This window comes from Chlorocebus sabaeus, chromosome 21 (assembly GCF_047675955.1).
Source record: "Chlorocebus sabaeus isolate Y175 chromosome 21, mChlSab1.0.hap1, whole genome shotgun sequence".
Taxonomy (NCBI): Eukaryota; Metazoa; Chordata; class Mammalia; order Primates; family Cercopithecidae; genus Chlorocebus; species Chlorocebus sabaeus.
The window spans coordinates 123,782,074-123,799,258 of NC_132924.1; the positions used below are offsets into that span (position 1 = coordinate 123,782,074).

At 57.2% G+C, this 17,185-nt stretch overlaps 1 protein-coding gene across 7 annotated transcripts in view; it reads left to right on the forward strand.

Moving 5' to 3' along the window:
- The window catches only part of AGAP3 (ArfGAP with GTPase domain, ankyrin repeat and PH domain 3), a 59,022-nt gene extending 43,526 nt beyond the window's left edge, over positions 1 to 15,496 (forward strand). For 3 of the 7 annotated variants that reach the window (XM_007983492.3, XM_007983489.3, XM_073009500.1), the window contains 8 exons: positions 5,457 to 5,625; positions 9,217 to 9,387; positions 11,051 to 11,188; positions 12,967 to 13,121; positions 13,227 to 13,317; positions 13,476 to 13,698; positions 14,405 to 14,660; positions 14,802 to 15,496. In XM_007983492.3, coding sequence (XP_007981683.1) covers positions 5,457 to 5,625; positions 9,217 to 9,387; positions 11,051 to 11,188; positions 12,967 to 13,121; positions 13,227 to 13,317; positions 13,476 to 13,698; positions 14,405 to 14,660; positions 14,802 to 15,008 — 1,410 coding nt within the window. In that variant the 3' untranslated portion in view covers positions 15,009 to 15,496. The remainder of the gene's footprint in view (positions 1 to 5,456; positions 5,626 to 9,216; positions 9,388 to 11,050; positions 11,189 to 12,966; positions 13,122 to 13,226; positions 13,318 to 13,475; positions 13,699 to 14,404; positions 14,661 to 14,801) is intronic. The other 4 variants (XM_007983493.3, XM_007983491.3, XM_037990979.2 and 1 more) reach the window with 2 other exon arrangements.
- The last annotated feature ends 1,689 nt before the right edge of the window (positions 15,497 to 17,185 follow it).

Here is a 17,185-nt window from a genome sequence, read left to right on the forward strand (position 1 = left end):
TGTCTAAGGTGGGGGATTCAGCCACTCCCACAGAATTTCTAGTCGGGGTGCCAGTGTTGCCCAGCAGTTGTGTTAAGCTGGGCAGTGCCAGTGGGGAGCTGTGGGTTCCTAGGCCTGGGATGGTGGAGGCCCATGGCTGTTGAGAATGGGCGGGAGCCTCAGACAGTTCTCCTGGGATGAGAGTGAGGGTAACCTTGTCTGTGGTTAGGAGGGTCTGGTGGCCGCGTGGCCTGTGTCCCAGCTGGGGGGTGTTGTGGTGACTGGAGTGGCCCCTGTGCAGCTCCCTCCACCCTTCTTTCCTCCCCTCCCCTCACTGCGTGGCTCCAGCACACAGCTGTCACCGGAATCCATCTCTGTCACCACCCCACTGTGGGGCTAATGAGTTCTCCTGTGAAGCCCCTCAAGCACAGCGCGTGCCCCCCCGTCCCCCCCCAAGAAGCCCTGGGCCTGCCTCTAAATCCGCCCAAGATGTCAGGAAGGCCTGACCCGAGAGGTGCTGGGTCCCTGTGTCCTGGCCATCACCCAGGCCCGAGAGCACCGCCCAGACAGTCCTGCGGAGAAGACACGCAGAGAAGGCCTAGCCCTCCCGGGCTTCTGGGTATCTGACCATCTTCAGGCAATGGTCCTCCCCGTCAGCTCAAGGGAAAACGCCAGTCGGCCCCTCGGCCTTCCTAACGTGCCTTACTCCACAGGCCAGGGCCTGGTACCTGGGAGACTGGAGGAGGGAGCACCCGCATTCAGTGCAGGCAGCTCCTGAGCTCCTGCTCGAGCCCCCCGCTCCCCACCGCGGGCACAGACCTTGTCCCGCTCGCGAGTCCTTGTGAGGCGATGAGAGAGGCCGCTAGGCCTGCTGGGAAAAGCGCTGATGACAGAAGCAGAAAGTATCGTAGGAGGCCAAAGGGCACTCTTGTGGGCCCCAGGCTTTGTTACTGTGTACAGAGCCCTACACTAAAGGAAGGGCCAGAAGACAAGGAGAGCCCCAGTATTTCCCTGTCGAAAGGCTCCAAGGGTTTCACGGCCGCTCACAGACAGGAAGTCCCAGGTAGGAGTGCTGAGGCCAGGAGACCACACCAGAGTCTTCTAAGTCCCAGCTTAAGGTGTTTCACGGCCGACACCACCAGGCAGCTTAGCCGTGCCCTTCGCTCATGTCCAGCTGCCCATCTCGGTGGTGGAGCTTGGGAATGGGCCTGTTTGTAATGTCTGTTTCCCCACTTGTGTGGAGCTGCCCTTCCCCTTCCCCCTTTGCCAGGTTCTTACCTGCTCCTCTCTTGTTTTATGTGACCCTAGCTTGGTGCACTGTCTGTGCCCTCTGCCAACAGTGGAGGCAGCGAGGATGAAGAGGAGTGGCAGAGGGTGTCTTGGGATGTGGAAGAAAGGGTGGGTTGTGGGGTTGGGCTGGGTTTTGGTTTCAGTAAAGGGAACCAAAACCGGGTGGCTTTTCAGAGTCATCCGGCTGGTGGCTAAGCCTTGGACCTATGACTTTGGCTGTGAGCATTACCCAGATTTTTTTGCACTTGCTAAGAGCACCTCCCTCTGGGGCTGACTGAGAGAGTCATGTAAGAGTTAATAACAGGGCGAGTGTTGTCAAGTAAGGAGGGAGCCAGGTTTGCCTGCCTGGGGCTAGGGTGGGCATCTGAGCCCCCCCGGAGCGCCCCTCCATGCCACACTTGTTGCACTGTGTGAGTTCTTAGAATTCACCCTGCAAGGCCAGGCCTGGAAGTCCTGGCACCCAGATCCTGTCACAGGCCCCAAAGCATACTTGGCTACACATGGTGCCAAAGCACGAGTGGAGGCATGGCCAGTTGTGGCTCCATGTGCTCACGGCTCTCTGTGGAGCTCTGGCAGAGGCCGCTTCACTTTGTGCCACGCCACCCTCCCCAGCCACTACACTTTCCCTCCCTCTGGGGCTGCTGCCTCGCCTCCTCCATCTCCCCTGGCCACCTTCTTCCAACCTGAGCGTGCGCTTCAGTTGCCAGCAGTGAGCAGGCTGCCTCCCTACCTGTGAGCAGCCGCTTCTCTCTAGGGCTCTTCAAACCCTAAACCCTGGCAGGAAGCATGTCGAGGAAGGAGCTCCAGCAACTCCAGAGGCTCCGACAGAACTCGGGGCTGAGCCTGGCTCTCTGCTCCAGCAAGGGTCTCCCCTGAGCCCCAAGGGCATTGGGGCTGGTAACTCACCTATGGATGGGGGCTGGGCGGGACAGGACACACAGAGGATGAGTTCATGGGCCAGCCCTGAGCCCCACGCCCGATTCTCGCCTGGCCCAAGAGAGCCCGCCACAGCCTCCCCCATTTTGCAGCCAGCGGAGCCATTCACACAATCACCTTCTGTTAATTCTATCTGCAACATCAATTAAATTGTTTGTAGAAACTAATTGAATGTGGCTTAATCACACATCTTAATAGCTTTCCACGCTCTGAACTCGTTGTTAATTCCAGTAATAAAACGAGATGAGAACGCTGGCTGGGTAATTAGCGAGGAGGCTGGGGAAGAAATTGCTGTTTGATGGTGGGTAATAAAGGCAGCCGTGGTGACCGCTCTCCTGAGCAGCCGCCACTGCCACCATGCTCCCCGTTCTGCTGACGGAGGGAAACGCTGCTGCCTGGCTGAGGTTCCCATCCCTGCTGCTGCTCCTCAAGCTTCTCTCCGCTCTCCTCCGGGCCCAGGCTCCAGGGTTGCCCGGGCACGGGAGTGTGGAGTCCGGGGCTGTGGGCGCCAGCCTGCCCTGGGAATTCGGAGTGCCTGGCTGGTGCCATCAGAGATGCTGAAGTTGAGCTATCCTTTCCCCTGAGGCCAGTTTCTGGACCTTAGCTCCGAACGGAGTCCACCTGTGCAACTCTTCTTCTTGGCGTGGGGTCAGCTTTTCCTGCCATGTCCCAGCCTGGGCATCCCACGGCTGTTGTGGGGCCTAAAAACTGTTGCAGCTTCTGTGACCTCCTTGTGAACTAGAGCAGCCCAAGCCCCTCCCCTAAGGAGGGAGTGCAGCTGTGCCTTTGGCCCAGCCAGCTGTTGACTGTTGTCTGTAGTAGCCGATCTAAGATGTGATTGTGTACAGGGACTGCTGACGGGGACCAGGGACGGGAAGCTGAATCTGTGGGATGCAAGTCGAGAGCCGGTGAGGCAGTGAAGTCATTTAGTCGACAGTGGGCTGAAAGCAAGACAGAGGGCCAGTGGGGCCAGTGGCGTGCAGCCCAGTGTGCTGGAGAAGGATGGATGGAGGTACGCTGGGAGGGCAGGAGGGGCTCCTGGGTCTGCTTCCTTCCCAGCCACCTTGGCAAGCCCCCAAGCTGTGGGCAGAGTGCTGCTCCGCCAAGTGTGGGCCGAGCGGTTGTTAAAAGAGAGCCTGCCTGGGCGGGAGGCTGCTCACTGATTCCTCGGTTATGTCGTTCTGTGGTTCTGGGACAACGACCAAGACTTTAGCACATGTGTGCTTGGGGCCAGGCATTTGGTACTGTCCCTTACAGAGGACTGGGGTGGCAGGAGGGCACAGGTAAGCCCAGGGCTGCCAGGAGCAGCAGTGGCAGGGAGTGGGGGCTCCTTCCTGAACACACCTTCTAGGCGTGGCTCCTCTGCTGTGGTTGGTTACTCCCCTGGTCCTATTCCTGAAGGGCTGTCTGCCTGGGAAGATGCCATAGCCACCTTGAGAATGAAGGCGACTGCAAGCTCGGCCAGACCCACAGGGCTGGACCTGGGAAGGGAGGCCGCGTGCTGACGCCAGGCCTTTCCACCATTCCCCTGGTGACACGGAGCTGTGGGTGACGTCCAGCCCAGCCACAGAAGTGCAGGTGGAGGCTGGTGTTTGGCGCCTCTTTCCTCCATCTAGGTGGTAACCTCCTCACCTTCTCTTAGTGACCAGGGACCAGGTGACTCCTTGTCTACTTGCTGTCCTCATTATTCCTCCCAGAGGGAGCCCTGGTGAGACTTCCTGCCCTTCCACTGCTTCCCAAGAGGCAGCAGGCCCCCTGGGCTCTTTTCAGCAGAGAACAGTGTGGGTTTTCCCTGGAGCTAACGGGGTGAGAAGGTAGGGCTAGCCTCAGGGGAAAGCCGTCTGATGGCCGGAGTGGTAAAGGTGAAGGCCGGGCTCCTTGGCGTAGGAGGACCGTGTCTGGGAAGACTCACACGACCGCCCTCAGGATGCAGACATTCCGGAGGTGCTCATGGAGGGGAAAGGAGGAGCAGATTTATGTCCAATCAGTGTAATTCAGTCAGAAGTTAAATCTGGCACCACCACCCAGGTTCTTCTCTCAGGAAGGGGCATAGACCCATGGAGAGGAATTCGTGCCACTTTACCAAGGGCATTAGCTATGAATTGCCGCGGAGCTCAGGGACAGTGACAGGGACACGGAAGCAGGAGGCAACAGGCTGGGACAGCCCTTGGGACAGTGTCTGATAATAAACACTTGTCGAACAGTTTAAAGGGAAGCCTCTGGAGGAGAGGCTGGAAGCAGGAGGCCCAGCGGGGGCTCCAGGCCAGGAAGCTGCAGGCCGCCACCCTCCCTCCCTGCACTCGGCCGTGGTGCTCCCTAAATGGTAGGGGGAGTCCAAGCACAAAGTGGCCCCCCATCTCCGGGGCCCTGACTTGAAGGCAGGGTGAGTCCCGAGCCCAGGACAGGCTGGAGGAAGCCTGCGTACAGGGCACAGGCTTGGGAATCTGAAAAAGCTGGGCTTCAATCTGACTCTGCTACCGTTTAATTGTGTGTTCCTGGGCAGATAAACCTTTCTAAGCCTCAGTTCCTTCATCTACAAAACAGGCACTGTCTCCCTCAGGTAGTGAAGATTACATGAGGTCATACGTGGAATGTATAAATACACTGATGTAGGATGCTAAATACCCTGCACACGACAGGCAGATGACATGACGGCGATGACAGTGACTGCCGCCAGGGAATCGGTGGGACCTGTGAGACCACCTGTTGCTGTATTCCAAAGTCCAGCAGAAAGAATCAGAGGCTTCCCTTTAAACTGTGCGACGAGTGTTGATTATCAGACACTGTCCTAAGGGCTGGGACTATGCTAGACTTTAGAAGTTTCTTAATGCCCAGGTGAGGGCTGCAGTGCTTGGTGGCCACCCTGTCATCCATGTCCCCGAGTCTTTCCGCTCCCCTCCTCAGCCAGGGGCTCTCCCTAAATCCCAGCATGGCCTAACACTCGGCCTGCTTTGTGCTGTTGCCTCCGAAGCCGTTGTTCCTGAGGCCTGAGCCTCAGCGCTTAGCTCCAGGTCCTTAGCCACCCCCAACTCTACTTCCCTCCTGGCAGAGTCCCCCTAGAGCTACTTTGAGCACCGTGGAGATCGAGGTGTAATCCAGACTCAGAGACATTCTGTGGCTTAGAATCCTGCTTTTCAAGATTGGAGCCTTCCCTCCCTCCCACAGCAGGGAGAGACCTAGGAGCTTCGAGGCTCAGTGCTGGAGTGACTGCTGCTAACCGGTCTTCATCTGTCTCCCCCACCCGGCCTTAGGATTACATGCAGAACATCCATGGCAAGGAGATTGACCTGCTTCGGACAACGGTGAAAGTGCCAGGGAAGCGCCTGCCCCGAGCCACACCTGCCACAGCCCCGGGCACCAGCCCCCGTGCCAACGGGCTGTCCGTGGAGCGGAGTAACACACAGCTGGGTGGGGGCACAGGTGAGGCGGCCGCTGAGGTGGGGCCTGTGGGGTGGCTGCTATGGAGCCCAGGCAGGCATTCTGGGTTTGGCTGCTTCTCAGCCTGGGCACAGGGTGCTGGCCAGCATCACACTTCAAGGTCACCTCAGCCAAAGACATGTGCCCTAATGCAGCCCTAGTGGAGTTAATTGAGGTGGCAGTAAATGTCTAGAGCAGCAGTTGATCTGGATGTCAGACGAGGCCAGGTAGTGTCATGTTTGGGCAGTGGTGCTGGTGGTCCGAGGCCCATCTCTGCATCCGGATCCGAGGCAGGCGATGGGTGGGGGCAGTGCCTCTGGGTGCATGGCCGGCATCAGCCAAGGTTGACATGTGGAGATGGGAGAGGCAGAAGGGGACGGAGCTGTCTGGGGTCAAGCTGGTGCATATTCTCAGGCCTGAGTGAGAGGTGGGATCTCTGCTCAGAGAGGACTGAATTTAGACAGGAGCTGGAGGCAGGAAACTCCAGTGAAGAGCTGTCGTGTTCTTGCCTTTTCAACTGATGGTGCTGGCTCAGGCGGAAGGCCTCCTGTCCCAAGGAACTCCCTTCCTAGCGCTGCTTCATTCTTCCTCCTTCGGGCCCCCAGGCCCCGTGCTCTTCCAGGGTCCGTCCTTCCACACTCGTTTCCCTCACTTCCAGAACCGCTGACTCCCGACTGCTTTCCCCCAGACTTCAGTATCCCTGACGTTGTCCTAGACCATTGTATCTCATGTTCCTGGGCCCAGGAACAGCAGCCCCAAACCCTGCCAGGCTGGGGCCATTCCTGTGCCCTGTCCCAGCAGTCAGCGCCTGGTCGCACAGGTCTGCAGCTGCGTGAGTCACCTCCCTAGAGGGCCTGTGCTTGTCACAGTGAGGGGAGGATGTGACAGACTTAGTGGACAGGTGGCTGAGGATACGAAGTCCCCTGGAATGGATGGGAGAGACCCCAAACAATAAAAAATTGTCTCACTCAAAATGCTGATGGAACTCCGCTGAGAAAGCCCAGGTTAGAGGGAAGGAAGGCGCAATGATGCCTCCAGGTGTGGTCCTTGTTGGAGGCAAGGCTCCTGAAACAGGTGTGCTGGGCCTGCTCTCGCAGAACCGCCATGGACCAGGCTGAAGGCAGGGGAGTGGCCGGGGAGGGGCCTGACACAGCTGAGATGTGCCATACGCAGTGGATGTCTCTGCATCAGGCCCCAGGTCCACAGCAGCTCTGAAGTGGACATTACTGTCCCCATTTTAATGAGGAAACAGAGGCTTGGCATAGCTAACAAACTTGTCTGTAAATTCCACAGTAAGTGGGAGACCTAGGGTTCAGCCGAATTGTGTCTGACTTGAAGAGCCATGTTCTTTCCTCCAAGCCACCCTGAGCTCAGAAGGGAAGCCTGTGAGGTGGATGGAGGGAAGGAAGGAAGCCAAAGGGGAGAAAGCCAGCCACTCCTCATCATGAGGCTATGCCAGTGGGGGACCTTGAGCCTGCTGTGGGGTTGCACTGGCCTGATGGCAGGTCACAGGCAGTCTTCAGTGCTCTTCCTGGAGAGCGGGACAGAGCTGCAGGGAGCCCTCTGGCACCGGCCCCCAGGAGCCCCTTTGGTCAGCTTGAGGTTTCTCTTATCATTCCAAAAATGAGGAGCAGGCCCAAGTGAGTCCCTTTCCTTGACGGCAGGGAGCCAGAGGACAGCTGGACTGTTTCCCTAGAGTGAGGGAAACGAGACGACGCTGTCCTGTCCCGTTCCTGTCCCTGACATCCCTCACCTGGGAGCAGCAGTGGCATGGAGGAGGCAGCCCCGTGCTCTTGCTCCTGTAATGACAGCGCCCACACACAGGAGCTCGTGGACGGTGCCCACCCAGCCCGCGTCCCGCTGCCGCGTGCCGACACCAACACCGACCCTCATGCACACTCACACATGTCTCTCGCTCACCGGGCGATGTTAACATCTCATTATCTTTGTTACTGTAATTACATTATCCGCTGCTTTATGCAGAATTATCCTCCGAGGACTAATTGATGGCTCCATGTTTAATTCATTAATCATTAGCATCAAATTCGACAATTACAGTGCACACTGATTGTGGGATTGCAGGCGTAATGAGGGGAGAATTAACAAAGGAAAGGGAAAGCACTTTCCCTCCCTCAGGGTTTTGGGCTGGGGGCTTGAGGAGGAAGTTGGGCCTGTGATGTCTTTGGATGGGGCTAGGGATGAGGGGGAATACGATTTGGAACCTGGAAGGCCAAAGCAGGCGTGAGGAGAAGCAAGGTGTCTGAGAAATGAGGGACCGAGTGTGCACCCCGGAAGGTTTCCTGAGGCGGGACCTGTGAGGGCGGAGGAGGGGAGGTGGGCAGGATTCTGAAGAGGCAGCATCTGTGTGTTCCTTCTGGGCCTGGAGATGGAGACCGGCCTGTAGCCTCAGTGCTGCACGTATATGACTAAGTACTTACTATGTGTCTGGTCGTGTTTGGGGTGTTGTGACAAATACAAGAGGAACATAAAACTTGCTCCCTGCCTTTAGGCGTCATCCCAGTGGCAGAGCAGTGACACGTTGGGCCATTCCTTTCCCTTCCAGCTGCTGCAGCCCGGCGCTGCCTCCCCATAGGCTTCCCCTCAGTCCCACCGCCTGCAGGGCTGGTGTGAGGCCTGGTGCCTGCCCTTCCCCTGGCTGGGCCTCTGCCTGCTGTCTCCAGCTTTGGCCAGCTCCGAGCCCCTTCTCTGCTTTCTCACTAATGTCCAGCACCCGGCTGGCTCCTCGGCTTCAAGGTTCAAGCACCCCAGGTTTGGCCCCCCTGTTCTTAGACCTCCTAGGGCCATTTCCTTCTGGTCTCAGTCTTGGGTGGACTGAAGAAGGGGAAGGAAGCTTAGGTTCTTGGTGTTCCAACCCAGGCCTTCAAGTGTCCCAGGCCTCTGAGGCCCCATGGCTGTTCCCAGAATCTCTCCAGCAGGGGCTCAGCCAGGGAGTGAGGTGGGAGAATCGTGCCGCTCTCTGTCCTCCTCCACTGCCGGCCGCGCCTGCCCCAGCCTTGGCTTTCCTAGAGCCTTTGATTCCCCCTGGCTCTGCCATTCTTCCCTGATGGGAAACGAAAGATTAATTTTCTCCAGCCCAACAGGATAATTACTAATACTAATTAGACATAATTACTTGAATTTGATACAGTTATTTCTCATCAGAATGGCTGTAAAGCTGAGGCAAAGCAAATGGCATATGTGGACTAGAATGGAGGGTGCAGGGGCCCAAGCCAGGAGGAGCCCCACAAGGAACGCTGCAGAGATGGGCGTCAGCACCACCCAGCTCCACAAGTTGGGAGATCTCTGATGCAGAGACCTCTCCCTACTCCCAGATCACAGTGAGGGGACAGAGCTGTAGACCTTTCTGCTCATGGAGAGAGGAGGGCGTGAAGATCTGGGGACAGGCTGCTTCCTAAGGCACACAGGGCCCCTGCGCGGCCTCTGGCTCTCCCAGAAGCTGGCCTGCTACCTGATGAACCAGTGCCCTGCTGGAATTTCTCCGGCTCTGCCCTGCAGCCCTATTTTTAGGATAGTATATTTGAGCATTCCCCCCGGCCCGGCCTCCCTTCCCAGTCTGACCCTTCCCACCCCCAGGTGCCCCCCACTCGGCCAGCAGCGCATCCCTGCACTCTGAGCGCCCCCTCAGCAGCTCGGCCTGGGCTGGCCCGCGCCCTGAGGGGCTGCACCAGCGCTCCTGCTCCGTTTCCAGCGCCGACCAGTGGAGTGAGGCCACCACTTCCCTGCCCCCAGGCATGCAGCACCCTGGTGAGTGGTGGCTCTGCTGCTTCCCACCTTTTCTGGGGCCCCAGTGACAGAGAGGAGGGGAACCGGGCAGCATTCTTTGCTTGGGAGGCTGCAGTGGGACAGTGTCCAGGCCAAGGGGTGGGGCCCAGCTGGGCCCTCCAGGGCTTGTCAGAGAGACCTTGCTTCGGGGCTAGTACTGACGTTGTCTTGGAAGCAGAGTAGGGGCACTGTCCCTTCTCCAGCCTCCACGTGCAGCCCTTTTCCCCAGAGACCCCATCGCCTGCAGCCCTGCCTAGGGCCAGCGCTAGAGGCCCGCCCTCTGCAGCTCCTCCTCCCCTTCGTCCCCAGGCGGCGCTGGTGGCGGCTCCCGCATCCCCATCAGCCCCCCGCGCAGTTAGCTCATCAGCCTCTCGGCAGGGGGACAGGGAAGCGGCTGAGTAGGGAGGTCGGAGGCTGGGCGCTCTAAGCCGTGTGCCACGTTCCGAAGGCAGCAGCATCTTACCCGCTACTGTGGAGTGGAGGGGGGTCCCTGTGGAGTTGTCCTGAAAGGTCATTTTCCACCTGTGCTGCCCCCCTCAGATAGGCCTCCACCCATCCTAGGTGGGTTGGTGACTCCACCGTCTCTCCCGTCTGCCCCTTCCACCTGCTTCCAGGGCTCTTCCGTTTGCCCCTTTGTCTGTTCTCTTTCTCTCTCTGCTTGTCTTCTTTTGACCCTACTTCTTACTTTCACCATTGACCACAGACCCCATCAGCAGTTCTGAAGGCTCAAAAGGGCATGGAGCCAACTCTCTTGTCCCTTGCCCTTTCCATGCCCTTGTCCTGAGTGATGGTGTAATGACAGGAAGACCCAGGGTGCCCCACTGTCACCCCAGCCAAGGGTGCTTTCCCTAATTGGCTTCCCAAAGGCCTTCCTTGAGTCCTCCTAGTAGGAGCCCTGAGGCCCAGCCTCTGAGCTGCCATGGCCTCAGGAGCGTGGGCTGAGGGAGGAGCTGGGTGGTGCCAGCCCAGGGATCTGCCCTACCTCTTGATCCACGCCCAGCCCACCCCTGGGGGAAGTGAGCTTGGAGCGCATGAGAAGGGGAGCCAGGGGCCCTTCCATTGGCTCACCGGTCCAGTGGCCTGTGCTGGCCTGCATGAGGGCCCTCTGTTGAGTCTGGAAGGAGGAAGGCAGGGAGGGAGGGAGCGTGTCTGCCTCTAATGAAGTTTGACATTTAGTAGTGAGCGCCGGGCGGGGTGTGGGAGACGGAGCTTGATTAGCGCGCTCTAATTGACAGTAATTAGGCAGCTCCCTGATTGTTTCTAATTCTGCTATTAATTGTGAGGAGCGGGGAGTGTGATTGAGGATAAATTTGGTGCGGAGCTGCTGGGGCTTCAGCTCCCCGTGAGTTCCCTGGGCTGCCTTCCACCCCTCCAGGCTGCAGAGGCAGCTTCCTCCCTTTGCCTCCATCCTGTTCTGCCTAAGTTTCCTACTCTCTCTCTCCACATTTGCCTCCTCCAAGGCTGGGGAGCTTTGGGACTGGGAAGCCCAGGCAGACCTCACCTAGAGAGAGGTGTCCGTCTGGCTCTCCTGAGTGTGGCCCAGCTACAGTTGGCAGGACTGGTCCTCTCCTCCTCCCAGTGCCCTGTGCCCCTCCCCTCCTCTGCCTCCCTTCTTCCCACACTTCTCCAACTCTCCCCTCACCAGCCAGTGGCCCAGCTGAGGTACTCAGTTCCAGCCCCAAGCTGGATCCTCCCCCATCTCCCCACTCCAACCGGAAGAAGCACCGGAGGAAAAAGAGCACCGGGACCCCCCGACCAGACGGCCCCAGCAGTGCTGCTGAAGGTTAGGGGGACCCAGAGGGAAACCGGGCACAGGAGGTGGGCAGTGGGACTTGGGGATAGTACCCTAAAAGTAACACTTATTTTTTTTTTTGTATTCAATGGATTAAGCACTTTCTAGTAGTTGCTAATCAAAGTAGTTCTACAACTTCTTTTGGTAATCTAGACCTGGTATCTTAGAAAAGTTCTTCTGCTAACTGAAACCCTTTCTGTTGAAATGTGGGCTTACTTCATTTATTCTTAAAGAAGGTAAATGACAGCAGACTGCTACATCAATAGCTCCTCTAAGATGTTCAGGCAGGACCTGTGTTTTCTGTCTCTTGTGTCATCCTGAGTTTAATAAGTGCTGGGTATTTACTAGGTGCTTAATACATGTGTACAGATTGACTGAGTCTCTCCTTAGTTTTCCTTAGGCTAAGGAATTCCAGGTCCTGAAGCCTTCTTCCATAGGACCTTTCTCTTCCTCTGTTGATTATACTGCTGCTCCTCAGATTTTCCCCAAAGTATCTTCAAAACCTGCCTCTTCTTGGTGATTGGAGTTTCTTTGCTCCCAAATAAGTTTAACACTTCTATAGACTCATAATTCCTCACTTCTGCTCTAATCGTCAGGGTAGAGGTATGGGTCAGGGGAGCAGAGACGCCTAGCCAACCTGCGACAGTGATGCTTAGTACTTACAGCATGGGGGCTCCCTTCTGGTTCGGCAGACCGAGCCCCACAAATGATCATGGAGATCTCGTAGTTCAAAGGCTGTGGTCAAAAGCAAGGTGAGGCACAGTGGTGGTGCCTGGGGAAGGAGGCGCCGGTTCTATTTCTGTGGGAAGGCAGTTCTGCTAACAGTCCCTGAGAGCAAGGGCCCAGCAGAGGAGAAATTCCAGGGGATGTCGGCATCACTGAGGTGAGGTTGCCTGGGGCCAAGATGCAGTGAAGACTTACAAGCAGGGATGGCCTTGGCAGAACTGGGGTTCACCCTGGGGCCTTACCATAGGCACCTGTGCTGTCTTCCCAGGCCCCAGGACACAGTCACACTGCTTGTTAGGAACTGTTCACCCATGGGGCGGTGACCATTGGGAATGAGATTCATGCGGCTGTCTTCTGGGGCCTGGGGGAGCAGAGCTTGGAAGAGCTTCACCACATTGCTTGGGATCACAGTCCAGCCCTCAGTGCTTGTCACTACAGATGCTCTCAGGCCCCTATTTGCTCACATACTCCAGGTCCGAGAGAAAACCTCTCCTCCTCTCCCCCATCCACTTGCCCTTCCTGCCTGTCTATGCCATGGCAGTGGGGGAGGGGCCCAGCTCCCATGAGCCCCACGCTGACGCCGTCAGGAATATTGGGTTTAATGAGCTGCAAAATGAGGCGGCTGCAGCTGACATGTACGGATGGTGCCTACACCCGCCTTCCCCCACCCTCTCCCAGTGTTTGCCTCCTAGCACCCCGTCGCATCCTTCTCCAGATACTCAGCTCTTTCTCTGGGAAGCACCCTCTGATTTCACACCCATTCCTGGCAGTGCCAGGGGTGCCAAGATCTTGCACCCCCCATCTGTTTTCACTTAAGCTCCACAGGTGGTTAGGAAGGTGGATTGGGAGCTCACACTAGTCTTGCAAGTTTACTCTGGCCTCCCCCTGCAAGTTGTCCTGGAGCGTGTGGCCTTGTGGCTGGGGAAGGATCTAGGGGAGGACATGTGCCAGTGGAGCAGGGTAGTGAGTGGAGTTGTGGCGATAGCATGCCCTGGGTGTGCACACAGGCCAGGAGCCCTGATGGCATGAACACCCCCCAACAGAGGCAGAGGAGTCGTTTGAATTTGTGGTGGTGTCCCTCACCGGGCAGACGTGGCACTTCGAGGCTTCAACGGCGGAAGAGCGGGAGCTGTGGGTTCAGAGTGTGCAGGCCCAGATCCTTGCCAGCCTGCAAGGCTGCCGCAGTGCCAAGGACAAGGTGGGTACAGAGTGACTGGGCCCACACAGAGCACCTGGCTGGGGTGGGACTGAAAGGGGCCTCATGACTGACCAACTGCCCCTTGTCTCTCCTGCTGTGCGACAGACTCGACTGGGGAACCAGAACACAGCTCTGGCTGTGCAGGCAGTCCGCACCGTTCGTGGCAACAGCTTTTGTATCGACTGCGATGCACCTAGTGAGTGCAAGGCTGGTGGGGCTGGGAGCTGGGGACAGCCCAGGGAAAGCTTCGCAAGCATCAAGGAGCAGGGAAGAGGGCAGGGAAGACTTCCGTAGTTGTCCCAAGCTCTGGTGGCCTGCCTGCTGTCGCTATATCATTCTCCTCTCCTTGCCTAGATCCAGACTGGGCCAGCCTGAACCTGGGTGCCCTGATGTGCATTGAGTGCTCAGGCATCCACCGACACCTGGGGGCTCACCTGTCCCGGGTGCGCTCCCTCGACCTCGATGACTGGCCGCCTGAGCTGCTGGCTGTCATGACTGCCATGGGCAATGCCCTCGCCAACAGCGTCTGGGAGGGGGCCTTGGGTGGCTACTCCAAGCCAGGACCTGACGCCTGCAGGTGAGCGGATGGCACCCTGGAGCTGGCCAGGAATGGGGGAACCGTTGGGGGCTCCCAGCATGGGGAAGATTGGAGTGGCTGTGATGGTTTTAGAAGGGTTAAAACTGTCCGTTGCTCTGCTTGGCAGTTGGCCCCTTGGGGGTGCCCCTCCTGCTCTGGTGCCTGTCACTCAGTTGCCTCACAACAACGGGCCCTTTCTGAGCGTTATCAGCAGGTCAGGGGCCAGCAGGAGGCGCATGCGCAGGGCCCCTATCATGGTGTGGTGCAGAGCGCCCACTCCGGAGCTCTGAGATGGGGAGAATGGGTGGGAGATAGGGGAGTGCATGGCCCCCCAGTGCAGGCCCCCACCCGCTTTGTTCCAGCACTGCCAATCCAAGAGAGTTCAGACGGCCAGATAAGCTGCAACACGGGCCTGCCTGGAATCTTCCTGCTCTCTCAGCCCCCACATCCCCACGGTCCCCAGGGGGCCTCCCTTCTGTGTCCCTTCCTGTCAGCTTCTCCCACCCCCCTTTCCATTACCCACTGCCCCTCTGTGTGCCTGGTGTTTCCAAGGCTTCCCTCCTCCCTTTCTGCTCCGTCTCATCTTCTCTCACTGTTTCTTCCTTCTTCCCCCTGGTGCTTGCTTCCTTTCCTGCCCACCTTCTTGGCCCCACCCGTTGCTTGGTGTCCTTCCTTGGCTTATGCCCTGATGGGCCTGTGGTTGCAGAGAGGAGAAGGAACGTTGGATACGGGCCAAGTATGAACAGAAGCTCTTCCTGGCCCCACTGCCAAGCTCAGATGTGCCGCTGGGGCAGCAGCTGCTCCGGGCCGTGGTGGAAGATGACCTGCGGCTGTTGGTGATGCTCCTGGCACATGGCTCCAAGGAGGAGGTGAATGAGACCTATGGGGACGGGGATGGGCGGACAGCTCTACATCTCTCCAGTGCCATGGCTAATGTTGTCTTCACACAGCTGCTCATCTGGGTGAGTCACGTGTCTCTAGCCTGCCCTGACCACACTCTTCTTAGCCTTGTTCTTTGAGAGCCACCTCTTCTTTCTTCCCCTACAACCAATCTGTCTCCTCCCATGTCATCCCCAACTGTGAACATGTGTTTTCTCCTACAGTACGGGGTGGACGTGAGGAGCCGGGATGCCCGGGGCCTGACTCCACTGGCCTATGCTCGCCGGGCCGGCAGCCAGGAGTGTGCAGACATCTTGATCCAGCATGGCTGCCCTGGGGAGGGCTGTGGCTTAGTGCCTACCCCCAACAGAGAGCCTGCCAATGGCACCAACCCCTCTGCTGAGCTTCACCGTAGTCCTAGCCTCCTATAAGGCCCAGGAAGAGGGCAGAGGGGCCAGACGGACTCCATGGCCCGAAGACCATCCTCCTTGCAGGCACTGTGGGAACAGACACAGAGATGGACAAGCAGGGACATGCCGAGAGGACGAAGCAGAGGAAATTAGGGAGGAGAGTCAAAGGGATCAAGGAGAGTTGGGGATTTGAGCTGCAGCAGAGAGGGATGAGGGATTTAGCCCTCTGCCCTAAGGTGCCATTGAAAAGGGACAGGACCCTTCGGAGGTGCCTGTGAGGAGAGGGGAGCAGGACCTCTCCCTCCTCCAGATCCCTGCCTCCTAGTGCCAGCCCCTCACACGCCTTCATCCTGAAATAGGAGGACGGCCCAGTTTGGGGGTGCTGGATGAAAGAGACGAGGGGTGATCTGTGAGTCCCATGTAAACTTTGTACATTGGAATATTTATGTTTGTGTACATATTTGATGTGTGTGTGTATGATGAGCCAATAAACCAGATTGTGTGCGTGGTCTTGTTTCCCCCTTTTATGTTGCTGCCCTCCCAAGCGCGCCCCTCAGCTCTGCTCTCTCCTTGTCCTTTTCTTCTCATTGTTTACCATGTTCTGAGATTTTCTTCCCTCTGTTTGGCTGGGTCCTAGGTGGTCTGTGTGCATTGCTTTCTTTCGGCCTTCCCTTGGTAGGGTATGGTTGAGTTTTCAGCAGCACAGCACAAGGCCCCTGATGAGAAGACACAAAGCTCTTTGCTTCCTACTGGGTGCTGCCTCCCCAACCTTCAGACAGCTTTTTTTTTTTTGTTTTTTTTTTTTGAGACAGAGTCTCGCTCTGTCACCCGGGCTGAAGTGCAGTGGCGCGATCTCGGCTCACTGCAACCTCATTCTCCTGAGTTCAAGCGATTCTCCTGCCTCAGCCTCCCAAGTAGCTGGGATTACAGGCGCCCACCACCACACCCAGCTTATTTTTGTATTTTTAGTAGAGAGGGGTTTTTGCCATGTTAGCCAGGCTGGTCTTGAACTCCTGACCTCGGGTGATCCTCCTGCCTCGGCCTCCCAAAGTACTGGGATTACAGGCGTGAGCCAGCATGCCCAGCCATCAGGTAGCTTTTCCAGCTGCCCTCTTCATTTGTCATCAATATTCTATGTAGAAAGCTTGTTGCCACACCCTGTACTGGCCAGAATGCACCCAGAGAGAGGGCGTAAGCATTGCCCCTTTCCTACAAGTCTGGGAATGGCCATACAGCAGGATGTACAGGGAGATACTTGAGTCAGTACCCAGGAGAAGAACTGAGGGTGCCGCAGGATAAGTGGCAGCACTTCTCTCCAGATAGCTGTGTTACAACATAGACTGACTTGTGCCTGGGCTTTGCTTGTGAGGAAAGGGGAGGAGGTAGGTGGTTGACACCAGAATAGCTGCCCTAACTCCCACCATCTTGCCAAGCCAAGCTGGGGGCAGAATCCAGAGTTCCTGCTTTTCCTTCTGACTGAATCCCTTAGTCCAGAAGGAAGACCTGGGGGAAGTGCGTCTCCCTGCTGGTTCTGAAAGGATGAGAACTTGCTGAGTTAAGAGTCTTGGCCCTCTGAGGAATCTGTTGCTATCCCATTCCTGGACCCACGTTGCTGGTAGCCCTTATCTTCTTTTTTAAAAAAAATTTCCCACAGACCAGGTGCACTGGCTCACACCTATAATCCCAGCACTGTGGGAGGCCGAGGTGGGCAGATCACGAGGTCAGGAGTTTGAGACCAGCCTGGCCAACATGGTGAAACCCTGTCTCTACTAAAAATACAAAAATTAGCCAGGCGTAATGGTGGGCGCCTGTAATCCCAGCTACTCAGGAGGCTGAGGCAGGAGAATTGCTTGAACCCAGGAGACGTAGGTTGCAGTGAGCCGAGATCGCGCCACTGCACTCCAGCTTGGGTGACAGAGCAAGACTCCATCTCGGGGTGAAAAAAAATCCCACAGACCTGACATAGGTCCTTTCTAAAACACCATGAGCATATGTTGGGTGTGGTGGGCTGGTGTGTTGTGCGGGTAAATAGGCAAGTAACACTCTTCAGAGAGGAAGCCAGGCTTTATTTTCTCAGCCCACAGCCCCTTTTGCAAGGCTGATGCAAACCTTACATATAGATAGGGCAAAATAGAGATAGGGCTGTGGGTTTTGTGTAGGAGTAGGTGCCTGGGCTCCAAATACTAGCAATAGTCACC